The sequence below is a fragment of the Mirounga leonina genome, unplaced genomic scaffold, assembly GCF_011800145.1.
Source record: "Mirounga leonina isolate KUSES-001 unplaced genomic scaffold, KU_Mleo_1.0 Mir_366, whole genome shotgun sequence".
In the NCBI taxonomy this organism is placed as follows: Eukaryota; Metazoa; Chordata; class Mammalia; order Carnivora; family Phocidae; genus Mirounga; species Mirounga leonina.
Window position 1 is genome coordinate 511,458 of NW_023270709.1, and position 25,295 is coordinate 536,752.

The following is a 25,295-nucleotide window of genomic DNA, read 5'->3' on the forward strand; positions in this document are numbered from 1 at the left end:
TTAAATATAACCATCAACAACTTGAATAAAATCATAAGGGTTAGAAGAGAGAGGAAGAAAATAGATCATAAATACAAATAAACACATCTATATGACAAAATATGCAAAGCTACTATTGTCCTTTTTCTCTGCCTGGTCACAGGCAGGAACTGATATCTGTGACTTCCTTCTTCCATTTCCAATTCTGTGTCTTCTCATCTCTCCCAGAAGCACAGCAGGTCAGAATTCTCTACCTGTGGAGTGAATACACCTTCATGCCTGAAGGTCTGAGTCCTAAATAGTCTGGTGTCTTTTTATTTTCTGTGATTGATACCTTATTCATTGGACTTGGAAGTACTGAGAGGCAGTACATAGATCCTGGAACTGTGCTCATGATCAATGCTTTCTTCAATTCACTGGGCATCTGAAAACTCTCTTCACCATTCACATCTTTGTTCTGGTAGCAATTCTGTTCTTTCCAGCTGGTGTTGACACAAAAGGGGAACCCAGATCCTCATCCTTAATTCCCTGATTTAACACAGCATTAGTTTTTCAAATAACAGAAATTTACTACGATATGATAAGTGTGTTTCATCCATTGCAGAATAGGAACTGTATACAATAGAATATTAGACTCATCTCTTCTTAAAGTCCATCCACCATTCATTTCTCCAGAAATTTTTGGATGGCCACTGTCTCTGGTCAGAGTGTAGATTTCCCAAAATAGAGCTGATGACCCACCTGTAGCCTCTGGGTTCATCTGCACAACTCAAGCTAGATAAAACAAACACCATGTAATCCTGCAGAGTCATTCAGCCCTCATCTCCTTTCATATCCAAACAATATAAAGACTCCATGAAATAATTTTCATTACCAAAAGAAACATGACTTCCAATAGTAAAATTCAGCCTACTCCAAACCAGCACAGACAACAGTCAACTTTTAACTTCTCACCTGAGCATAAGGCGTGAACTGACTATTCTCATAACCACACCCCAGGAAGTCTGCATCCAGAGCAGGAAGGCAAGACACCAGGTCATCCAGGGCTAAGCCCAGAGGCTTTTGCCCTAGGGAGTCTGCAGCTCCAGGAAGAGCCACCATGAGGAGTCTGGGACAGTGTTGGGGCTCTATGGGGACATAGCCTCAGGGCTGCAGGGGAGTAATGGACATTCAGCCCCAGGGAGAGCACCATCAACACCAGAGACTGAGTTGAACCCCACCCCTGAGAGGCTCACAGGCTCCTCCAAAGAAGAAGGAAGATTGTTAAGGGGCACTGGGGTCTCTGCAGGGCCACCCACTACAGAGCAGATGGTCAAGGACACATCTCCTGACCTCAACATGAAATATGGAAACAGAGCCCCAGAGGAGGAAGCTAGAGGGAAGGAGAACATGTGGGAGCCATCAGTCATGTTGTAGAAGGAGACATCCCCTTCCTTGAGGTCCAAGAAAACCCCAACCCTGTGGGGAACTTGCCTACAGGATAGCGGAATCACAAAGTTGGAATATACACAATAATATTGCAAATATTGTCCCACAGCCCAGAACCCCCTTTCTGGGCTCTCTTGGTACCAGTATGTCCTCTCCACATCTCCTCTACAGACACCCAGAGACCACTCACTTCTGTCTCCATTCCTGATCTCCACCACCCAATAACAGCGTCCTGATGTGATGCCCTCCCGACCTAAGATGCTACAGTGTTTTCCAGGGTCCTTAGTTGTATTCTTCCAGGTCACAGTAGACTTTTCATCAGAAACAGCAAGGTTTGGATGTGCAGACTCTGGATCCAGAGTAACAGACACTGCAGAGAGAGTTGCCAATCATTTGAGGTCTCCCCTTGATACATAACAAGGCACACATCAACGACCCCCTCTCCCAGACATCTAGATGCATGTGGGCAGGGCTAAGCCTCCTGAGATGAGAGTCTTGTGACTCAAGTGTAGACCTTTCCAATCAGGAGAAGTAACCAAAAGACTGATCTGGGGATTTAATATGTCACAGGCATTTGAGGAGCAGACTGAACTCCAACACTGAAGGGTATCTCTTTAACATCTGCTATCATCCACCCCCACCAATCCAAGCTATATGACTTTCACCGCCCCATCTGAACCCACCACCATTGGTGGGACCAGCATCTGTGTCACCACAGCAGGCTGAGGAGATGTCAGCAGCCATGGGGGGACCCAGAAAGAACTCAAAGTAACTCACAGGGCTGGAACTTCTCCTTCCGCCAATCTACAAAAGAACCACATGTTTCATGTTAAGGCTTTGAGAAATCTGAACACATTGGTGTCTATATCTATTCTTCTGAAATACAGTGATGCAAGAGTTACAGGGAAATATCTTTTGGAAACATGCCCTGATGCATTTATTTCTTACATACACACAGACACACACACAGCAATCATGCTACAGCCTTCCCATGAAAGCCAAGCCATAAAGCTTCACACCACTGAGTGGCTGGATAACAACTTGAAAAGAAGAATCTATGCCCAGATTTCAATTTCAAATTATGTTTTCTCAATCCCTAGCCACATATCCATCATGAAAGCTAGGTTTTCTTGAAAAGAATGGGGGGAGATCAAAATTCTAGTACACAAGGCATACTTTAAAACACATGCACTCTAGTGGCATCTGGATGGCTCAGTCAGTGAAGCATCTGGCTCTTGATTTTGGCTCAGGTCATGATCTCAGGGTGGTTGGATCCAGCCCCCCTTCAGGCTCCACACTCAGCATGGAATCTGCTTCAGATTCTCTATCTCCTGCTGCCCCTCCACCCACTCCAATGGCTCTTAAATAAATAAATAAAATATTTTCTTAAGATTTTATTTATTTGAGAGAGAGACAGAGATAGGGAGAGAGAGCAAGAACAGGGAGAAGAAGGAGAAGCAGGCTCCGATGTGGGGCTTGATCCCAGGAGCCTGGGATCATGACCTGACCCAAAGGCAGCTGCTTAACCAACTGAGCCACCCAGGTGCCCCTAAAATCTTTTTTTTTAATTAAAAAAAATAGCCAAACTGTGGAAGGAGCCAAGATACGCTCAACAGATGAATGGATAAAGAAGATGTGGTCCATATATACAATGGAATATTACTCAGCCACCAGAAAGGATGAATACCCACCATTTATATCGACATGAATGGAACTGGAGGGGATTATGCTAAGTGAAATACGTCAAGCAGAGAAAGTCAATTATCATATAGTTTCACACATATTTGGAACATAAGGAATAGCACAGAAGACATCAGGGAAAGGAAGGGAAAACTGAAGGGGGGGAAATCAGAAGTGGAGACGAACCATGAGAGACTATGGACTCCAGGAAAAAATCTGAGGGTTTCAGAGGGGAGGGGGTGGGGGGATGGGGTAGCGTGGTGATGGGTATTAAGGAGAGCACGTGTTGTAATGAGCACTGGGTTTTATATGCAAATAATGAATCATTGAACATTACATCAAAACTAATGATGCACTGTATGGTGACTAACATAATAAAAATATTTTTTAAAATAATGAATAAATAATAAATAAAATAAATCATGCACATCAATTCAGCAAAGAAGGGGGAGATGCTAAAGATGATTATTTCATCACCATTTTTCACATAAATCCCAATAATCACTGAGGCTCTCTAAGGAGCCTCACACATCTGGACCCTTGGCCTTCTTCACCTCTGGCTTCCCCTTCTCTGCTCTCACAGTCTATATCCCTGATCATAAAAAGAAACAGCCAAAAAGAAAAATCACATATTACACAGGTTCAAAGGGTACAGACTCTTAACTCCTCCCAGTGCTAAGGATCCCCTGGATAACTTTTCATTGCTTTAGGATCCCCCACACCACACTTCCATCCCAATGCTGCTAGAAGATCAAGATGATCTCATTATCAGAGGTAAACTTGGTTACATGATTACTTCCAAACTGCTTAAAACAAATATAAAGATTTCCTTTCAGAAATCTCTCAAACAGGTGTCAGGAGTTTATTACTTTTCATACATGCAAATAACTTGCACACCCTCTGTGTATGTCCCACTCAAACCACCATGGCTATGATTTGTGGTCTCTCTTCTACCACTTATCTGCCCAAAATCTCTCCAAAGGAATCTCAGGCTCTCTACTTTCCTTCTCATCCCCTGCTCTTCTCCTAACACATTTTTTCTTTCCTGATTTGAACCTCACTTTTTCTGGTAAAGAATTTTAATTCCTCTAGGTTTCTCCTTTTGCAATCTTCACGCATTGCCTCTAATAAACCCGAACAAGTTCAAGCCCATCAGGTAAGTGCAATGTTCTCCTAAAAGGAAGGATAATACTTGTGAAAAATTATTAGTAGCTGTTTTTAAAAATACATACATATCATAAATCATGTTAAATGTTTAATATACAATAAATATTAAATAATATATGATTATAATATATATGTTATTGCTCTTGTTACACAAAAATATACAAAAGATATTGTATATAATTGCAGGTGGCTCACAGACCCCACCCCCAGGAATCCATAAATATCCTGGTGGCTCTGGATCTCAGATTCAGAACACCTGCTCTAAAGTATATAATTCCTCAGCAACTAAGCATGTTTAAAGGAAGAAACTCAGTTTGGACAGGGAGTCAGAGCATGAGGAAGCAAAATGAAGACCAACACACCAGAGGTCTGCAAGAAACAGGAAAACCAAAACCACAGCCAAAAAAGTAGGAATTTCAGGGTAAAATGGATTCAGAACCAGAGATCCACTTAGGAAAACCTGAGTCCTAAGCAGGAAAGCTTGATTTCTGAAACCTCTACAAACAACAGTTTCTGAATTATACAGTCACTACACTGTTCCAAACTCTTCTTATAAATGACTTCTCTGTTGTCAAAGCACCAATTAAAATTATGAGTTGAACAAAGTATGTTCAGAGTTCAGTGTTACTAACCCTAACAATGACCTGCAGTAGAGGATGGGTCAGAATGGAGGCTGATCTGTGTTCATAAGGACAGTCCTTGCAGTCTTCAGAGGAAGAAGACAAAAGTGGCAAGGGGAGCATGAACACCAGCCCCATCCTGGTGTGGGGTCCATGACATAGAAGGGGGCTGAATTGAGCCAGGGGAGGTAAGGTAACAGGAAACTGAGTAACGTACCTGCATACAGCTGTGCCTTGCTCCAGGCTGAAAAGGAACACACCCTGGTGAGACCTGAGTCAGAACAAGCCTGCTCAGCATTGATCTACTGACCTTTGCCTGCCCTCTGGAATATAGGTGGCACTAGCTGCAGAGTGGGGAGAGGCTGGAGAGAAGACCTTCTGCCATGTGCTGATATACATTGTATGAAAATTTTATAGGGATTAAATATGTAAAATTCCATAATTGTAAAAAAATCATTACTACATCCAGTGATTTTGAGCATAGAGATATTTGAGAAATAACCCAAAAGGAGAGATGATTTCAGGCAGGGATTTGAGATGAACTCTAGGGTAAAAGTGGCCAATCTTTCTGAGATAACACAATCGCTATTTGGCGGCATTGACAGCTCATTCCACCACATTCTCACACATAGTCTGTCCAGACCTCTACCCATCAGTTTGTGATCACAACTTCCAGAAACTGGAGAGAACACACTCTCCCTAGTTGGTATTATATAGCTGAGGTCACACTCCTAACCTTAATGACCACATTAATTTATATAGTTCCTTTACTAAAATCTCAGAGCAGCTGGCTTTTGGATTCCAAGTGCTGACAGAACTAGTTGCACTGAAGGCTAAAAAGTTAGCAATATGGCAGGTAGGTCAGCACTGGAATAAACCCAAGACGCACGACAGACTCCAGGGACCACCATCACCCTCAGGTTCTCAAGCACTGGGTGGGAAACAGTGGCCCAGATTGAGGAAAGCTCAAGGAACAGGGTTCTGCTTCCCACCAGCTTCCACTTCTGCCCCAGGGAAGGGTCCTCAGTCCCTGCCTGAAACAAGGAGAGGGGACACCTTGACTTAGGTGGAACAAGAGACCCAAGGACATCTGGACAGTCACTCACCAGCCAGGTAAACAGATTTCCTCCAGTCTGAAAGGCAACACAGGAAACAGGTGAGCTAAGAACCAGAACCTCTCCTACAAAGAAGACACAGAAAGTTCTAGAGGAAAAGCAGAACTTACCAAGATCCGCTTGGAGTTCATCTGAAAGAGAGTGAGAAGTAAACATGAACTCCCATGTCTAAGAACAGCAAAGATTGCACCTGACAAACCCACAAATGCTCATCTCAGTACCCTAGAAGTTATACCCTAGATCCATTGAGCCTCCACAGCTCCAGCTGTCCTCTCTGGACCTCGTCAGCCACCCAGTCCAGGGCAAGGGTCCTCTGTCCACTTTTCCTCTGCACCAGCTGCCACACTCACAGGCCTTGGCCACTGTCCTGCCTTACCTCTGGCCTTCAGTGCCTCCTCCTTTGCCCACTGGTCCTCCTCCTTTTCCCTGTGGAGTTTCTCCCATTCCTGCATCTCCTGGCACTTTGCAGTATGTTCTCTCTTGGTGTAGTAGGCAGTCCCAAGGAGTAAGAGCATCAGCAAGGTCAGGATCGCCACGAAAGCTGACATCCAGGGAGAAGTCCGGGGAAAGAAGTCCTCTGTGTCCGGTCAAACACACAGTCAGGGTCACAGCCCAGGACAGCCCACCCAGCACACCCAGGGACTCCCACCCCCTCCCTATGGTCCTACTGGGAGAGGGAAACAGCACTGACCTGGGATGAAAATGGCCATCGCCTTCTCCTGGCTCAGGATTGGGTTGAGGAGGGAGCAGGTCACATTCCTTGAAGACCTGTGTTTCACCACCAGAGCAGCCTCCACACTGAACAGCCCTTCAGCATTTTGGACATGGGTCTCAGAGAACATCAGGAACTTCTCTTCACTGAGGGCTCTCCACTGCACCTGGGGCTTTGGGAACCACCCCGATGCCTTACACACCACTCGGACCCCGTCCTCCTCTGGCCCTGTGATGTGCACTTGAGGGGCAGAGCCCACACCTGCAAGAGAGAAGCTAGAGAGCACAGGGAGGCCACCCAGAGCCCAGGGATGCAAGCAGAGCCTTCCCATGCACAACTCCAAGGGCAACATTGCTTTCTGGAGGCCTCATTGAGGAGTGAACACAGCAGGGAGCAAAACAGGGGTCCTGCCACAGAAAATAGAAGGAAGGAGCATGGGGACCTGAGCACATACAGAGGGCAGGACCCTTCTCCCCAACCATGAGGGTGGGAAATCCATCCCCCAGAGTGACAGAAAGAGGAATTTGGTCTCAGGATCCATCCTTCTCTGCTCTTCTCACCTCACACGCTCTCCAGGGCATCTGCTTGCACACACACTGCCACTTGGTACATCACTTCCACCTTCAACAACCCTACCTACCTCCTGAGCTCCTTCCCTAATATCCACATCCCCGGGTTAGCCCTGCCAGGATTGCTCACAGATGTTTCAAACTCAAATCCTGAACTAATTCATGTTTGGCCCCATCTGTGATAGGCTGATGATGAAAATATTCCCAAATCCTTCGGCCTTCTTTACATCCAGCTCGCCCTCTGCCACATATTCTTAGTGACTTCACACTCTGCTTCTGGGCTCCATCCCGTGACTTGACTCAGCCACTGTTAGTTCAGGAAATGTGACTCTAGTGGAGGTTGGAAACTGCTTGTACCATTGCCTCACCCTCTGCCACGGGAGGGGCATGCTCAGGCTAGCGCAGCCTTTCCAGCTGCAGCTGTCCTAGACCAGCCAACAGCCAGATGAACAACAGCTCTGTGAGCAAACCAAGCCAAGGTCTACTGTTAGCACAAAATATATTAAAAGTAAGGGGCTTATTGTCCCTGTTGAAAATAAGGAAAGAGAGCCCCTTCCCATCCTTTTCTTATAGCATTTACTTGAGGAAACTTGTGGTTGTGGGTGCTTTCTTCCCTCTTTGAAATGTATATAAGTCCATTGAAAAACACAGATAGGCCCTTAGCCAGCTTTGTGATCCAGGAGTGTCTTTCCCAAGGACCTGGGAACCCTCTCTTTGAACTGCTCACACCAAGGAAGACAGCACACCTCTCTCCCCCTTCCTGTGCCAGGGTAGGAGCCTAACCTGAGTGGGCACCAGGATCCACGTGTAAGACCACCTCCTGTCATGAAGACTGAAAATGCATTTTTTTCAGGATGAAGCCAATTAGCTAACATGTATTGTCACCCAATTACCAAATAAATCTAGGGTGATCTGTTTGTGACAGTTGGTGCTGTCATGTCCACTTACTTGAGAGCTAGTAACGGTACCCTGAGAACACGTGTGTTCATTTGTGTCTGCATGGCTATGAAAAAGGGTGATCTTCTTTGTCTTTGCATCTCTTCAAAGATTGTCTATGATACACATCACATTATGGTAAATCTAATTCTATAATAAAAGAGTTTTCTTTCCTGCTATTTTTGTGAAGACGATTTCTCAGCTATTTATTTTTAATTGTATTTTCCCAACATGACCAAAGATGCATGAGCAAACCCAGTTAAGAGTAGCCAAATACTGCTACCAATGGCTAACAGACACATGAAAAAAATGTTCAACATCTTTAGCCATCAGGGAAATTCAAATCAAAACCCATTGAGATACCACCTTACACCAGTTAGAATAACAAAAATTAGCAAGGCAAGAAACAACAAATGTTGGCAAGGATGTGCAGAAAGGGTAACCCTCTTACACTGTTGGTGGGATTGCAAGGTGGTACAGCCACTTTGGAAAACAGTATAGAGGTTCCTCAAGACATTAAAAATAGAGCCACCCTATGCCCCAGCAATTGCACTACTGGGTATTTACCCCAAAGATACAGATGTTGTGAAAAGAAGGGGCACGTGCATCCCAATGTTCATAGCAGCAATGTCCACAATAGCCAAACTGTGGAAGGAGCCAAGATGCCCTTCAACAGATGAATGTATAAAGATGTGGTTCATATATACAATGGAATATTACTCAGCCATCAGAAAGGATGAATACTCACCATTTACATTGACATGGATGGAACTGGAGGGGATTTTGCTAAGTGAAATAAGTCAAGCAGATAAAGTCAATTATCATATAGTTTCACACATATTTGGAACATAAGGAATAGCACGGAGACATTAGGGGAAGGAAGAGAAAACTGAAGGGGGGGAATCAGAGGTGGAGACAAACCATGAGAGACTATGGACTCCAGGAAACAATCTGAGGGTTTCAGAGGGGAGGGGGTGGGAAGATGGGGTAGCCCAGTGATGGGTATTAAGGAGAGCATGTGTTGTGATGAGCACTGGGTGTTTTTTTATATGCAAATAATGAATCATCAAATACTACATCAAAACTAATGATGTACTGTATATCATGACTAACAACATAACATAAGAAATAGCATGGAGGACATTAGGAGAAGGAAGGGAAAAATGAAGGTGGGGGGGAACCAGAAGGAGAGATGAACCATGAGAGACTATGGACTCTGAGAAACAAACTGAGAGTTTTAGAGGGGAGGGGAGTGAGGGGATGGGTTAGCCCAGTGATGGGTATTAAGGAGGGCACGTACTGCATGGAGCACTGGGTGTTATACAAAAACAATGAATTGTGGATCACTACATCAAAAACTAATGATGTATGGTGACTAACAAAAAATTTTAATTTAATTTAAAAAAAAAAGAGTAGCCAACTACATGATCACTGGGTGTTATTTGCAATTGATGAATTATTGAACTCTACATCTGCAATTAATGATGTGCTATATGTTAGCTAATTGAAGTAAAAAAATAAAACTGGAAAAATGAAGAAAAAAAGAAGAGTAGCCAAATATAGCCTAGATTAGCTAAATTCCTTTAATGCCCAAATTAAATAAACGGCTATATGCCACTGAGATTTCTTATGGTGTGTTACACAGCATCATGACAACTGGGAAATAACATATAATTATCAATATTTCTACTACAATTAAACAAATGGCAAAAGAGAAACCCTAGGACTCTCTGTAGTCCCCACTTCCCCCTTCACACTGTCCCCAAATCTACTGACTCATTTGTGTCTAGTTTCCAAACCTCTCTGAAGCCAAATGTCTCCCATCTCACAGCCCCCACATGAAGTCAGACAGCCAAACTTCCTCTGTGTAACTACATTCATGCCTTCAGTCTCCTCTCCTTCCAGCCATCCTCCCTCACACTGTCAAAGCAAACCCCCCACCCGACACCATTCTGTTTAAAATTTCCTCACCTCTACATCCAAACTCCGTCACACAGCACAAAAAGCCTTCTATACTCTCCCATCTGCCTCTACACCACAAAGCAGCTGTCCATTTCTCCCCAATTTCCACTCTTATACCCCCCTGGGTACACACATTCTAGCCCCAGGACTATTTGGTTAACTGTTCATAATCACAATCACCATGTTCTCTGTGCCCCTCATGGTCCAGACCACAAACCAGAAAGGCCCTTTGGAAGTCTGGTGATCCCAAGTACCTGCTCAAGTGTGTGCTACTCATGAACTTTTCCTGATCAATCTCTTCTCTGTGGACCTGGTCCAGGAAAACCTGTGTATTCCAGGATTCTCACCTCTCACCACCCTACCATTCACCTCTCTCACCAATCATGTGGCCTCCCTGTGTGCCCAAACACACCTGCCACACTCCTCCCTCAGTTACTTCACATGTGTATTCTGCTTAGAACTCTCACCCCCAGATAGCCACTTCTCTCAATGCCTACTCACCACCATCTAACATCCTCTATAACCCATCTGTTTACATCTTTATTGCTTTTAGAAAATAAACTCTGGTCTGGGAGGAGCAAGATGTCGGAGGAGCAGGAGACCTAAATTTTGTCTGGTCCCAGGAATTCAGCTGGATAGGGATCAAACCATTCTGAACACCTATGAACTCAACAGGAGATCAAAGAAAAGAATAGCAGCAACTCTCTGAACAGAAAAGCGACCACTTTCTGGAAGGTAGGATGTGAGGAGAAGTGAATCCAAGATGATATTCGGGAAGATAGATGGTGGGGGAGGGGGCCTCCATCAGCCGTTACCGACAAGTGATAAAGAGCGGAGCACAAAATCGGAACTTTTAAAAGTCGGCTCTGCTGAGGGATGTCGCTCCAGTGGCTAAGCAGGGGGTGGAACCCTTGTGGGACAGTGTGGTCTCAGGGCCCTTGGGGGTCACACAAAGACTGGGGGTGCCTGAGTGCGGCAGAGCTCCCAGATATCGGAGCAGAGAAGCTGGCTGCAGAGACGGAGCCAAGGCGCGGGCTCTCAGCTTGGGGTTGCCATAAACCATGATTCGCGCCACAGTCGGGCCACTGCTCCTCCAGCAGGGACCCAACAAGTGGCAGATCCGGGGAGACTCCCCTTCCTCCCCCAGGAGGAGCGGCACAGGAGCGCACCGCAGGGATCTGCTGGGTTTGGAAACTCCACATGGGGTCGGGTGCCAGAGATAGAAATACTCGGTCACAGGCTGGATGAGCATGGAGTGTGGCCGGAGACCGGAGAGACGGGAGTGATTGCTTTTCTCTGGGGGCTCACTGAGGAGTGGGCTCCAAGTTTTCGGCTCCTCCGGGGCAGAGATTGGGAGGCCACCATTTTCACTCTCGGCCTCCAAAGCTGTACGGAAAGCTTGTAGGGAACAAAAGCTCCCAAGAGCAAACCCAAGCAGATTACTTAGCCCCGCCTGGCAAGGGCAGGGCAATTCCACCTCCTGCAAAGACATTTGGGAACCACGGCAACAGGCCCCTCCCCCAGAAGATCAGCAAGAACAGCCGGCCAAGACCAAGTTTACTGATCAATGAGAATGGCAGAACTCCAGCGCTAGGGGAATAATCCACATAGAATTCATGGCTTTTTCCCCAAGATTCTTTAGTCTTTCAAAGTTAATTTTTTTTAACTTTCTTTTACTTTTTTTTTTAATTTTTCTTTTTCCCTTTTCAACCAACATCTTATCAAACGGTTTTTTAAAAACTATTTTTTGGAGAAGGGGGAAAGATGGTGGAGGAGTAGGGGACTCTATTTCAACCGGTCCCCGGAATTGAGCTGGATATCTACCAGACCACTCTGAGCACCCACGAAACCAGCCTGAGATGTAAGAAGATCTGGATCTCTACAAACAGAATATCGCAGGCAGTTGGTTTTGAGGTACAAAGAGGGGAGCCGTGATTCCGCGGGCAGATATTGGAGGATAAATGGCAGCAGGAGGGTGCCTGGTCATGGGGATCCTACACTGCCAGTGACTGACAGCCTTGCGCGCTGGGGACGGGCACAGACTTTCAGACCAGTAGCGGTGGGGAAAGGACTCTAGACAGCTCCCGGAGCGGAAACCCTGAGCGGTGAGGTCGTGCCGGGCAAACTGCAGCCCCCGGACAGAAACCCGGAGTGGTGGGGTCGCGCCTGCGAACTGCAGCCCCCGGGGCAGAAACCCAGAGCGGCAGGGTCCTGCACGCAAACTGGGAGTGGCTGGCAGTTTTAGAAGCACAAAGGGCAGAGATGGGCCCTGACGTGGAGGCAGGACTGGGAGCACTGCAGAGGGGCGCACAACCCAGGATGCTGCAGTTTATAGCAGCACGGACAGAAACGGAGACAGTGTGGCCTGGAGAGCTCACTGAAGAATAGACTGCAATCTCTCTGGTCTGAGACAGAGGGTTGGAAACAGTATCTTCTGCTCTGACTTGTGGAAGAGACGTGGAAAGCCACCAGGGAAAGCCGCCAGAGAACAAAAACCCCAAAAACTGATTCCGGGTGAGCCCATCCCCACCACAGGGGCGCAGGGCAACTCCACCCAAACAGGGTTGCCTGAGTAACAGTGGGGCAGGCCCCTCCTGCAGAAGACAGGCTAGGAAAACAAGAGGCCAGCAACCCTAAGGTCCCAAGAAAACAGGTGCATCTTGCTTGGGTTCTGGTCAATAATTTGGACTCTATACATTCCCTCAAACACCGATCAACAGAATGACTTCGAGGAGGAGCCCCCAAAATAGAAAAGACTCAGAGATTATGACTTATGCTACAGATTTACAAATGGATGCAGATATAACCAAGATGTCGGATGGAATTCAGGCTAACAATTATGAAGACAATGGCTAGAATGGAGAAGTCAATTAATGGCAACATAGAGTCTCTAAGGGCAGAAATAAAACGTGAATTGGCAGAACTTAAAAATGCTATCAATGAGATCCAATCCAATCTAGATACTCTAACAGCTAGGGTAACTGAGGCAGAAGAGAGAATAAGCGACCTGGAAGACATGATAATAGATAAAAAGGGGAAAGAGGAGGCCAAGGAAAAACAACTCAGAATCCATGAAAATAGAATCAGAGAAATAAGTGACATCATGAAGCATTCCAATGTCAGAATAATTGGAATCCCAGAGGGAGTGGAGAGAGAGAGAGGACTAGAAGATACATTTGAGCAAATCATAGCTGAGAACTTCTTTAATCTGGGGAATGAAACAAACATTCGTGTCCTAGAGGCAGAGAGGACCCCTCCCAAGATCAAGGAAAACAGGCCAACACCCCAGCATGTAATACTAAAACTTGCAAATCTTAGAACCAAGGAAACCATCTTTTTTTTTTAAGATTTTATTTATTTATTTGAGAGAAAGAATGAGATAGAGAGAGCATGAGAGTGGGGAGGGTCACAGGGAGAAGCAGACTCCCCGCTGAGCAGGGAGCCCGATGCGGGACTCAATCCCGGGACTCCAAGATCATGACCCGAGCCGAAGGCAGTCGCCCAACCAACTGAGCCACCCAGTCCCCCCCCCCCAAGGAAACCATCTTAAGGGCAGTTAGGGGGAAGAGATTCCTTACGTAGAGGGAAGAACATCAGAATAACGTCAGACCTATCCTCAGAGACCTGGCAAGACAGAAAGGTCTGGCAAGACACATTCAGGGTACTAAATGAGAAGAACATGCAGCCAAGCATACTTTATCTGGCAAGACTTTCATTTAGAATGGATGGAGAGATGCAGAGCTTCCAAGACCAGCAGGAACTAAAAGAATATGTGACCACTAAGACAGCCCTGCAAGAAATATTAAGGGGGTTCTATAAAAGGAGAAAGACGCCAAGAGGGATATACAACAGAAATTTACAGGGACAATCTATAAAAACAACGTCTTCACAGGCAACATGATGACAATTAATTCATATGTTTCAATAATCACTCTCAACATGAATGGCCTAAATGCTCCCATAAAATGGCACAGGGTTGCAGATTGGATAAAAAGACAGGACCCATCCATATGCTGCCTACAAGAGACTCATTTTGAACCTAAAGATACATCCAGACTAACAGAGAAGGGGTAGAGATCCATCTTCCATGTCAACGGACCTCAAAAGAAAGCTGGGGTAGAATTCTGATATTAGACAAATTAGATTTTAAACTAAAGTCTGTAATTGGAGACACAGATGGACACTATATCATTCTCAAAGGGTCTATCCAACAAGAAGATCTAACAATTGTAAATATCTATGCCCCCAACATGGGGGCATAACCAAATAAAGAGTTATTATTATTATTATAAGAGTTATTATAAGAGTTCTGTTAACCAAAATAAAGAGTCATATTGATAACAACACGTTAATTGTAGGAGACCTCAATACTCCACTCTCAGCAATGGACAGATCATCTAAGCAGAAAATCAACAAGGAAACAAGAGCTTTGAATGATACATTGGACCAGGTGGACCTCATAGATATTTACAGAACATTCTACCCTAAAACAACAGAATACTCATTCTTCTCGAGCGCACATGGAACTTTCTCCAGAATAGACCACATACTGGGTCACAATCAGGTCTCAACCAATACCAAAAGATTGAGATTATTCCCTGCATATTCTCAGACCACAATGCTCTAAAACTGGAACTCAATCACAAGAAAAAATTTGGCAGAAATTCAAACACTTGGAAGCTAAAGACCACTCTGCTCAAGAATGTTTGGGTCAACCAACAAATCAAAGAAGAACTTAAACAATTCATGCAAATCAATGAGAACGAAAACACATCGGTCCAAAACCTATGGGATACTGCAAAGGCGGTCCTAAGGGGGAAATACATAGCCATCCAAGCCTCACTCAAAAAAATAGAAAAATCCCGAATTCACCAACTAACTCTACACCTTAAAGAACTAGAGAAAAAGCAACAAACGACGCCTAAGCCACGCACTAGAAGAGAAATAATTAAAATTAGAGCAGAAATCAATGAATTAGAAACCAGAAACACAGTAGATCAGATCAACGAAACTAGAAGTTGGTTCTTTGAAAGAATTAATAAGATCGATAAACCCCTGGCCAGACTTATCCAAAAGAAAAGAGAAAGCACCCAAATTAATAAAATTATGAATGAAAGGGGAGAGATCACGACTAACACCAAGGAAGTAAAAACAATGATTAGAAATTATTATCAACAACTATACGCCAATAAACTGAGCAATCTGGATGATATGGATGCCTTCCTGGAAACCTACAAGCTGTCAAGACTGAAACAGGAAGAAATTAACAACATGAATAGGCCAATAACCAGTAGTGAGATTGAAACAGTGATCAAAAACCTCCCAAAAAACAAGAGTCCAGGGCCTGATGAATTCCCTGGGGAATTCTACCAAACATTCAAAGAAGAAACAATACCTATTCTACTGAAGCTGTTTCAAAAAATAGAAACAGAAGGAAAACTTCCAAACTCATTCTATGAGGCCAGCATTACCTTAATCCCCAAAGGAGGCAAAGACCCTATCAAAAAGGAAAATTTCAGACCGATATCCCTGATGAATATGGATTCCAAAATCCTCAACAAAATCCTAGCTAATAGGATCCAACAATACATTAAAAGGATCATCCACCACAACCAAGTGGGATTTATCCCCGGGATGCAAGTGTACTTCAGCATTCACAAATCAATCAATGTGATAGAACACATTAATAAGAGGAGAGAGAGGAACCATATGGTCCTCTCAATTGATGCAGAAAAAGCATTTGACAAAATACAACATCCTTTCCTGATTAAAACTCTCCAGAGTATAGGGATAGAGGGAACATTCTTCAAGTTCATAAAATCCATCTATGAAAAACCCACGGCAAATATCATCCTCAATGGGGAAAAGCTGAGAGCCTTTCCCTTAAGATCAGGAACACGTCAAGGGTGCCCAGTCTCATCACTGTTGTTCAAATAGTACTAGAAGTCCTAGCAACAGCAATCAGACAACAAAAAGAAATAAAAGGTATTCAAATTGGCAAAGAAGAAGTCAAACTCGGGGCGCCTGGGTGGCTCAGTTGGTTAAGCGACTGCCTTCGGCTCAGGTCATGATCCTGGAGTCCCTGGATCGAGTCCCGCATCGGGCTCCCTGCTCAGCAGGGGGTCTGCTTCTCCCTCTGACCCTCTTCCCTCTCACGCTGTCTCTCTCTCTCTCAAATAAATAAATAAATAAATAAATAAATAAATAAATAAATAAAAAAGAAGTTAAACTCTCTCTTTTTGCAGATGACATGATACTTTATGTGGAAAACCCAAAAGACTCCACCCCCAAATTACTAACTCATCCAGCAATTCAGTAATGTGGCAGGATACAAAATCAAGGCACAGAAATCAGTTGCTTTCTTATACACTAGCAACGCAACTGTAGAAAGAGAAATTAAAGAAACGATTCCATTTACAATAGCACCAAAAACCATAAGATAGGGCGCCTGGGTGGCTCAGATGGTTAAGCGTCTGCCTTCGGCTCAGGTCATGATCCCAGCGTCCTGGGATCGAGTCCTGCATCGGGCTCCCTGCTCCTTGGGAGCCTGCTTCTCCCTCTGCCTCTCTCTCTCTCTCTGTCTCTCATGAATAAATAAATAAAATCTTTAAAAAAAAAAAAAAAACCATAAGATACCTCGGAATAAACCTAACCAAAGAGGTAAAGGATCTATACTCTAGGAACTACAGAACACTCATGAAAGAAATTGAAGAAGACAGAAAAATATGGAAAAATATTTTATGCTCATGGATCAGAAGAATAAACATTGTTAAAATGTCTATGCTACCCAGAGCAATCTATACCTTCAATGCCATCCCGATCAAAATTCCAATGACATTTTTCAAAGTGCTGGAACAAACAATCCTAAAATTTGTATGGAATTGGAAAAGACCCTGAATTGCCAAGGAAATGTTGAAAAAGAAAAACAAACCTGGGAGCATCACGTTGCCCAATTTCAAGCTATAAGACAAAGCCATGATCACCAAGACAGCATGGTACTGGGACAAAAACAGACATAGAGACCAATGGAACAGAATAGAGACCCCAGGTATGGACCCTCAACTCTATGATCAAATAATCTTTGACAAAGCAGGAAAAAACATGCAATGGGAAAAAGACAGTCTCTTCAATAAATGGTGCTGGGAAAATTGGACAGCCACATACAGAAGAATGAACCTCGACCATTCTCTAACACCATTCACAAAGATCAACTCAAAGTGGATGAAAGACCTCAATGTGAGATAGGAATCCATCAAAATCCTAGAGAAGAACATAGGCAGTAACCTCTTTGACATCGGCCACAGCAACTTCTTTCAAGATACATCTCCAAAAGCTAGTGAAACAAAAGCAAAAATGAACTTTTGGGACTTCATCAAGATAAAAAGCTTCTGCACAGCAAAGGAAACAGTCAACAAAACAAAGAGGCAACCCACAGGATGGGAGAAGAGATTTGCAAATGACACTACAGATAAAGGGCTGGTATCCAAGATCTATAAAGAACTTCTCAAACTCAACACCCAAAAAACAAATAATCAAGTCAAAAAATGGGCAGAAGATATTAAAAGACACTTCTCTGAAGAAGATATACAAATGGCTAACAGACACATGAAAAAATGTTCATCGTCATTAGCCATCAGGGAAATCCAAATCAAAACCACATTGAGATACCACCTTACACCAGTTAGAATGGCAAAAATGGACAGGGAAAGAAACAACAAATGTTGGAGAGGTTGTGGAGAAAGGGGAACCCTCTTACACTGTTGGTGGGAATGCAAGTTGGTACAGCTACTTTGGAAAACAGTGTGGAGGTGCCTTAAAAATTTTAAAAATAGAGGTACCCTATGACCCAGCAATTGCACTCCTGGGTATTTACCCCAAAGACACAGATGTAGTGAAAAGAAGGGCCATATGCACCCTGATGTTCATAGCAGCGATGTCCGCAATAGCCAAACTGTGGAAAGAGCAGAGATGCCCTTCAACAGATGAATGGATAAAGAAGATGTGGTCCATATATACAATGGAATATTCCTCAGCCATCAGAAAAGATGAATACCCAACTTTTACATCAACATGGATGGGACTGGAGGAGATTATGCTAAGTGAAATAAGTCAAGCAGAGAAAGTCAATTATCATATGGTTTCACTTATTTGTGGAACATAAGGAATAACATGGAGGACATTCAGAGAAGGAAGGGAAAAATGGGGAGGGGGAATTGGAGGAAGAGATGAACCATGAGAGACTATGGACTCTGAGAAACAAACAGGGTTTTAGACGGGAGGGGCGAGGGGGGATTGGTTAGCCCCGTGATGGGTATTAAGGAGGGCATGTACTACCCGGAGCACTGGGTGTTATACGAAAACAGTGGATCGTGGATCACCACATCAAAAACCAATGATGTATTGTGTGGTGACTAACATAACATAATAAAATTTTTAAAAATAAAAATAAAATAAAAATTATTTTTTATATTTCATTTTTAGAGTCATGTTCTATCCTTTCATAGTAGCTAACCTTAATTTGGTATATATATAAGTTGTTCCCTCTTTAAAATTTTGGGATACAGTTTCTTCTAACAGATCGAAATATACCTTAAATCTCTAGTGTATGGCTTTGTTCTAGTCTCCTGCCTGATCACATTCTCTCCCCTTTTTTTTTTAAATCCTCTTCTTTCTTTTTTCAACAAACTACTTATCTTATCAATTCCTTTTATAAAATCTTTTATAATTTTCATCTTTACAGTCATATCCCATCCCTTCATCATATTTACCCTTATTTTTGTAAATATGTAAGTTTTTCGTTCTTTAAAATTTTGGGAGGCACTTTCTTCTAACAGACCAAAATACACCCAAAATCTAGTGTGTGGCACTGATCTATGCACCAGCCTGATCATATTTGATCACATTCTGTTTTTTTGTTTGTTTGTTTTTCTTTTTTCTTTCTTTCCCTTTCTTTTCCCCCAGTTTCAGGTCTCTTCTGATTTGTTTAGTGTACATTTTTCTGGGGACATTGTTACCCTGTTAGCATTGTGTTCTCACATTCATCTGTTCTCCTCTGGACAAAATGACAAGACGGAAACATCACCTCAAAAAAAAGGCCAAGAGGCCGTACCGACTGCCAGGTTACAGATACTAATGTCTGTATTGATACAGAACTAGAGTTCAGAATGACGATATTAAATATACTAGCTGGGCTTGAAAAAAGCGTGGAAGTTATTAGAGAAACCCTTTCTGGAGAAATAAAAGAACTAAAATCTAACCAAGTTGAAATCAAAAAGGCTATTAATGAGGTGCAATCAAAAATGGGGGCTCTAAGTGCTAGGATAAATGAGGCAGAAGAGAGAATCAGTGATATAGAAGACCAAATGATGGGAAATAAAGAAGCTGAGAAAAAGAGAGATAAACAACTACTGGATCACGAGGGCAGAATTCGAGAGATAAGTGATACTGTAAGACGAAACAATATTAGAATAATTGGGATCCCAGAAGAAGAAGAGAGAGAGGGGCAGAAGATACAATGGAGCAAATTATAGCAGAGAACTTCCCTAATTTGGGGAAGGAAACAGGCATCAAAATCCAGGAGGCACAGAGAACCCCCTCAAAATCAATAAAAATAGGTCAACACGCTGATATCTATAAAACTTACCAGTCTCAGAGACAAAGAGAAAATCCTGAAAGCAGCTTGGGAGAAGAGATACGTAACCTACGATGGTAGAAACATTAGACTGACAACAGACCTATCCACAGAGACCTGGCAGGCCAGAAAGGACTGGCATGATATATTCAGAGCACTAAATGAGAAAAATATGCAGCCAAGAATACTATATCCAGCTAGGCTGTCATTGAAAATAGAAGGAGAAATAAAAAGTTTCCAGGCAAACAAAAACTAAAGGAATTTGCAAACACGAAACCAGCCCTACAAGAAATCTTGAAAGGGGTCCTCTAAGCAAAGAGAGAGCCTAAAAGTAACATAGCCCGGAAAGGAACACAGACAATATACAGTAACAGTCACCTTACAGGCAATACAATGGCACCAAATTCATATCTTTCAATAGTTACCCTGAATGTAAATGGGCTAAATGCCCCAATCAAAAGATACAAGCTATCAGATTGGATCAAAAAGCAAGAACCATCAACATACGTTCTGTAAGAGACTCATTTTAGACCCAAAGACACCTTCAGATTTAAAGTGAGGGGGTAGAAAACAATTTATCTTGCTAATGGACATCAAAAGAAAGCTGGGGTGGCAACCCTTATATCAAACAAATTAGATTTTAAACCAAGACTATAATAAGAGATGAGGAAGGACACTATAGCCTACTTAAAGGGTCTATCCAACAAAAAGATCTAACAATTGTAAATATCTATGCCCCTAACATGGGAGCAGCCAATTATATAAGGCAATTAATAACAAAAGCAAAGAAACACATCAACAACAATACAATAATAGTGGGGGACTTTAACACCCCCTCACTGAAATGGACAGATCATCTAAGCAAAAGATCAACAAGGAAATAAAGACTTTAAATGACACACTGGACCAAATGGACTTCACAGACATATTCAGAACATTCCATCCCAAAGCAACGGAATACACATTCTTCTCTAGTGCCCATGGAACATTCTCCAGGAGAGATCACATCCTAGGTCACAAATCAGGTCTCAACTGGTACCAAAAGATTGGGATCATTCCCTGCCTATTTTCAGACCACAATGCTTTGAAACTAGAACTCAATCACAAGAGGAAAGTCAGAAAGAACTCAAATACATGGAGGCTAAAGAGCATCCTACTAAAGAATGAATGGGTCAACCAGGAAATTAAAGAAGAATTTAAAAGATTCATGGAAACCAATGAAAATGAAAACACAACTGTTCAAAATCTTTGGAATACAGCAAAGGCAGTCCTAAGAGCAAAGTATATAGCAATACAAGCCTTTCTCAAGAAACAAGAAAGGTCTCAAATACACAACCTAACCCTACACCTAAAGGAGCTGCAGAAAAAACAGCAAATAAAGCCTAAACCCAGCAGGTGAAGAGAAATAGTAAAGATCAGAGCAGAAATCAGTGAAATAGAAACCAAAAGAATATCACATCAACAAAACTAGGAGTTGGTTCTTTGAAAGAATTAACAAGATTGATAAACCCCTGGCCAGACTTATCAAAAAGAAAAGAGAAATGACTCAAATAAATAAAATCATGAATGAAAGAGGAGAGATCACAACCAACACCAAAGAAATACAATTATAAGAACATATTATGAGCAACTGTATGCCAGCAAATTAGATAATCTGGAAGAAATGGATGCATTCCTAGAGGTGTATTGACTACCAAAACTGAATCAGGGAGAAATAAAAAACTTGAACAGACCTATAACCACTAAGGAAATTGAAGCAGTCACCAAAAATCTCCCAACAAACAAAAGCCCAGGGCCAGATGGCTTCCCAGGGGAATTCTACCAAACATTTCAAGAAGAATTAATACCTATTCTTCTGAAACTGTTCCAAAAAATAGAAATGGAAGGAAAACTTCCAAACTCGTTTTATGAGAACACCAGTACCTTGATCCCAAACCAGACAAAGACCCCATCAAAAAGGAGAATGACAGACCAATATCCTTGATGAACATGGATGCAAAAATTCTCACCAAAATACTAGCCAATAGGATCCAACTGTACATTAAAAGTATTATTCACCACAACCAAGTGGGATTTATCCCTGGGCTTCAAGGTCACGCAGGGATGTCCACTATCACCACTGCTATTCAACATAGTATTAGAAGTCCTAGCCACAGACAACGAAAAGAGATAAGGGCATCCAAATCAGCAAAGAAAAAGTCAAACTCTCACTCTTTGCAGATGATATGATACTTTATGTGGAAAACCCAAAAGACTCCATCCCAAAACTGCTAGAACTCATACAGGGATTCAGTAACGTGGCAGGATAAAATCAATGCACAGAAATCAGTGGCATTCCTATACACCAACAACAAGACAGAAGAAAGAGAAATTAAGGAGTCAATCCCATTTACAATTGTACCCAAAACCATAAGATACCTAGGAATAAATCTAACCAAAGAGGCAAAGAAACTGTACTCAGAAACTATAAAATACTCATGAAAGAAATTGAGGAAGACACAAAGAAATGGAAAAACGTTCCATGCTCATGAACTGGAAGAACAAATATTGTGAAGATTTCAGTGCTGCCTAGAACAATCTACACATTTAATGTGATACCTATCAAAATACCATCCACTTTTTTCAAAGAAATGGAACAAATCATCCTAAAATTTGTACGGAACCAGAAAAGACCCTGCATAGCCAGAAGAATGTTGAAAAAGGAAATCAAAGCTGGTGGCATCACAATTTCAGACTTCAAACTCTATTACAAAGCTGTAATCCTCAAGACAGTATGGTACTGGCACAAAAACAGACACATAGGTCAATGGAACAGAATAGAGAGCCCAGAAATGGACCCTCAACTCTACAGTCAACTAATCTTCAACAAAGCAGAAAAGAATATCCAATGGAAAAAAGTCTCTTCAACAAATTGTGTGGGGAAAATTGGACAGCCACATGCAGAAGAATGAAACTGGACCATTCCTTACACCACACACAAAAATAGATTCAAAACGGATGAAAGACCTCAATGTGAGACAGGAGTCCATCAAAATCCTAAAGGAGAACACAGGCAGCAACCTCTTCAACCTCAGCCGCAGCAACTTCTTCCTAGAAACATCATCAAAGGTAAGGGAAGCAAGGGCAAAAATGAACTATTGGGACTTCATCCAGATAAAAATGTTTTGCACAGCAAAAGAAACAGTCAACAAAACCAAAAGACAACTGACAGAATGGGAGAAGATATTTGCAAATGACATATCAGATAAAGGGCTAGTATCCAAAATCTATAAAGAACTTATCAAACTCAACACCCAAAGAACAAATGATCCAATCAAGAAATGGGCAGAAGACATGAACAGACATTTCTGCAAAGAAGACATCCAAATGGCCAACAGACACATGAAAAAGTGCTCAACATTGCTCGGCATCAGGGAAATCCAAATCAAAACCTCAATGAGATACCACCTCACACCAGTCAGAATGGTGAAAACTAACAAGTCAGGAAATGACAGATGTTGGGGGGGATGCAGAGAAAGGGGAACCCTCCTCCACTGTTGGTGGGAATGCAAGCTGGTGCAGCCACTCTGGAAAACAGTATGGAAGTTCCTCAAAAAGTTGAAAATAGAGCTACCATATGACCCAGCAATTGCCTTACTGGGTATTTACCCCAAAGATACAAATGGAGGGATCTGAGGGGGACATGCACCCCGATGTTTAGAGCAGCAATGTCCACAATAGCCAAACTGTGGAAAGAGCCGAGATGTCCATCGACAGATGAATGGATAAAGAAGATGTGGTATATATATGTATATATATACAATGGAATATTATGCAGCCATCAAAAGGAATGAAATCTTGCCATTTGCAATGACATGGATGGACTGGAGGGTATTATGCTGAGCGAAATAAGTCAATCAGAGAAAGACATGTATCATATGACCTCACTGATATGAGGAATTCTTAATCTCAGGAAACAAACTGAGGGTTACTGGAGTGGGGGGGGGGATGAGGTGGCTGGGTGATAGACATTGGGGAGGGTATGTGCTATGGTGAGCAGTGTGAATTGTGTAAGTCTGTTGAATCACAGATCTGTACCTCTGAAACAAATACATTATATGATTAAAAAAAAAGAAGAAGAAGAAGAAGATAGTAGGAAGGGAAAAATGAAGGGGGGAAATCAGAGGGGGAGAGGAACCATGAGAGACAATGGACTCTGAGAAACAAACTGAGGGCTCTAGAGGGGAGGCTGGTGGGGAGTGGGTTCGCCTGGTGTTGGGTATTAAAGAGGGCACGTACTGCATGGAGCACTGGGTGTTATACGCAAACAATGAATCATGGAACACTACATCTAAAACTAATGATGTAATGTATGGTGATTAACATAACATAATAAATTTTTAAAAAGATTAACCACCAAAAGGAAAAAAAAAAACTCTGCAGGGCAGGGCTCGTGTTTTGGTTCAGTGATGTCTCCAGGTGCCCAGAAGGGGATCTGGCACTTAGTAGCGATTCTATATATTCACTCTGAATTAATGAATAAGCGAAGACCCTCTTTTCCCTAATCTGTAAAATGAGGGGCTGATTTACTTGGCCCTGAGTTTGTTCCCAACTCCAATACTACAGCACCCTAAATATAGATCAACAACCCACCTACCTGCCACCTTCAGTTCCAAATTGGCAGATTCATAGAAGCTTCCCTTTCTGAAGAAGCAGGTATATAGGCCATCGTCAAAAGCCTGGACATTGTGGATGTGCAGGATGGCCTCCCCCCACGTGAGGAATTCCTTCACCAGTGAGGTCCGCCCTGTGTACTGGGGCAACTGCTCCTCTCTCTGCTCCTGCTGGTTTTGATAGATGAACACAGCTTCTGTGAAATTTGAGCGGAACCACCGCAGCTCCATATTCTCCACATTCATGGCCGGGAACACACGACATGGCAGCGTGATGCTCCCACCCAGCACTGCCACAGTGGGGTCCGAGGAGCCAATCACCACGAACTCCTCTGTGGACACAGACATAGGAGTGAGAAAGCTGGAGAGATGAAGGACAGGGGCAGGGAACACACTGTCAGGTGGGAGGCCCTGATCTGAGGGACTCGGCTGTGACCACTCTGAATCAGGGCAAGTTTGTGCTTTAACAACTTAGAGACCCAGAAATAGTGTCAAAGAGACTCCCTCAGCAGCCTGTGCTCCTGGCTCCAGGTCTTCCATGAAGGACTCTCTAACCTTCCACAGGCATCACAATCACCAGGAAGCCTTGAGAAACACAGGCTGCTGGGCTCCAGCCCCAGAGCATCTGGTTCAGCAGTTTTGGGGTGGGTCTAAGAATGTGTATTTCTAGGGGTGGTAGGGATTCTGTTACAAATATTCCAGGGACCACAGTCTGACATCCACAGCTCTAACCTGCCTCCTCTTAGGACAGGACTGAAAACTGACCAAAAAGAACCTGTGGCCTAGGTGGGGACTTTCTGCTTCCTCAGCCACACTCAGGAACTTACCCAGAGCTGCTCCTAAG

General features: G+C 43.1%; 1 protein-coding gene across 1 annotated transcript; it reads right to left on the reverse strand.

Annotated features, from left to right (window-relative positions):
• Positions 1 to 1,098: 1,098 nt before the first annotated feature.
• Positions 1,099 to 24,799, reverse strand: LOC118027192 (butyrophilin subfamily 1 member A1-like). The gene is made up of 5 exons (XM_035030416.1): positions 24,436 to 24,799; positions 6,681 to 6,962; positions 5,092 to 5,118; positions 2,185 to 2,211; positions 1,099 to 1,777 (listed from the first exon to the last, which is right to left on the reverse strand). Exons 1-5 carry the CDS (start codon positions 24,797 to 24,799, stop codon positions 1,107 to 1,109), a joined length of 1,371 nt encoding a protein of 456 aa, XP_034886307.1. The 3' UTR covers positions 1,099 to 1,106.
• Positions 24,800 to 25,295: the final 496 nt, after the last annotated feature.

Coding starts and splice junctions, on each gene's coding strand:
- LOC118027192 (XM_035030416.1), bottom strand. CDS start 24,799: ATGTCTGTGTCCACAGAGGAGTTCGTGGTGATTGGCTCCTCGGACCCC. Junction 5,119..6,680: donor GATGGCCATTTTCATCCCAG/GTCAGTGCTGTT, acceptor GTTCCTTTTCAG/CCTGGAGCAAGGCACAGCTG. Junction 2,212..5,091: donor CAAGGCACAGCTGTATGCAG/GTACGTTACTCA, acceptor GTTCTTTTGTAG/ATTGGCGGAAGGAGAAGTTC.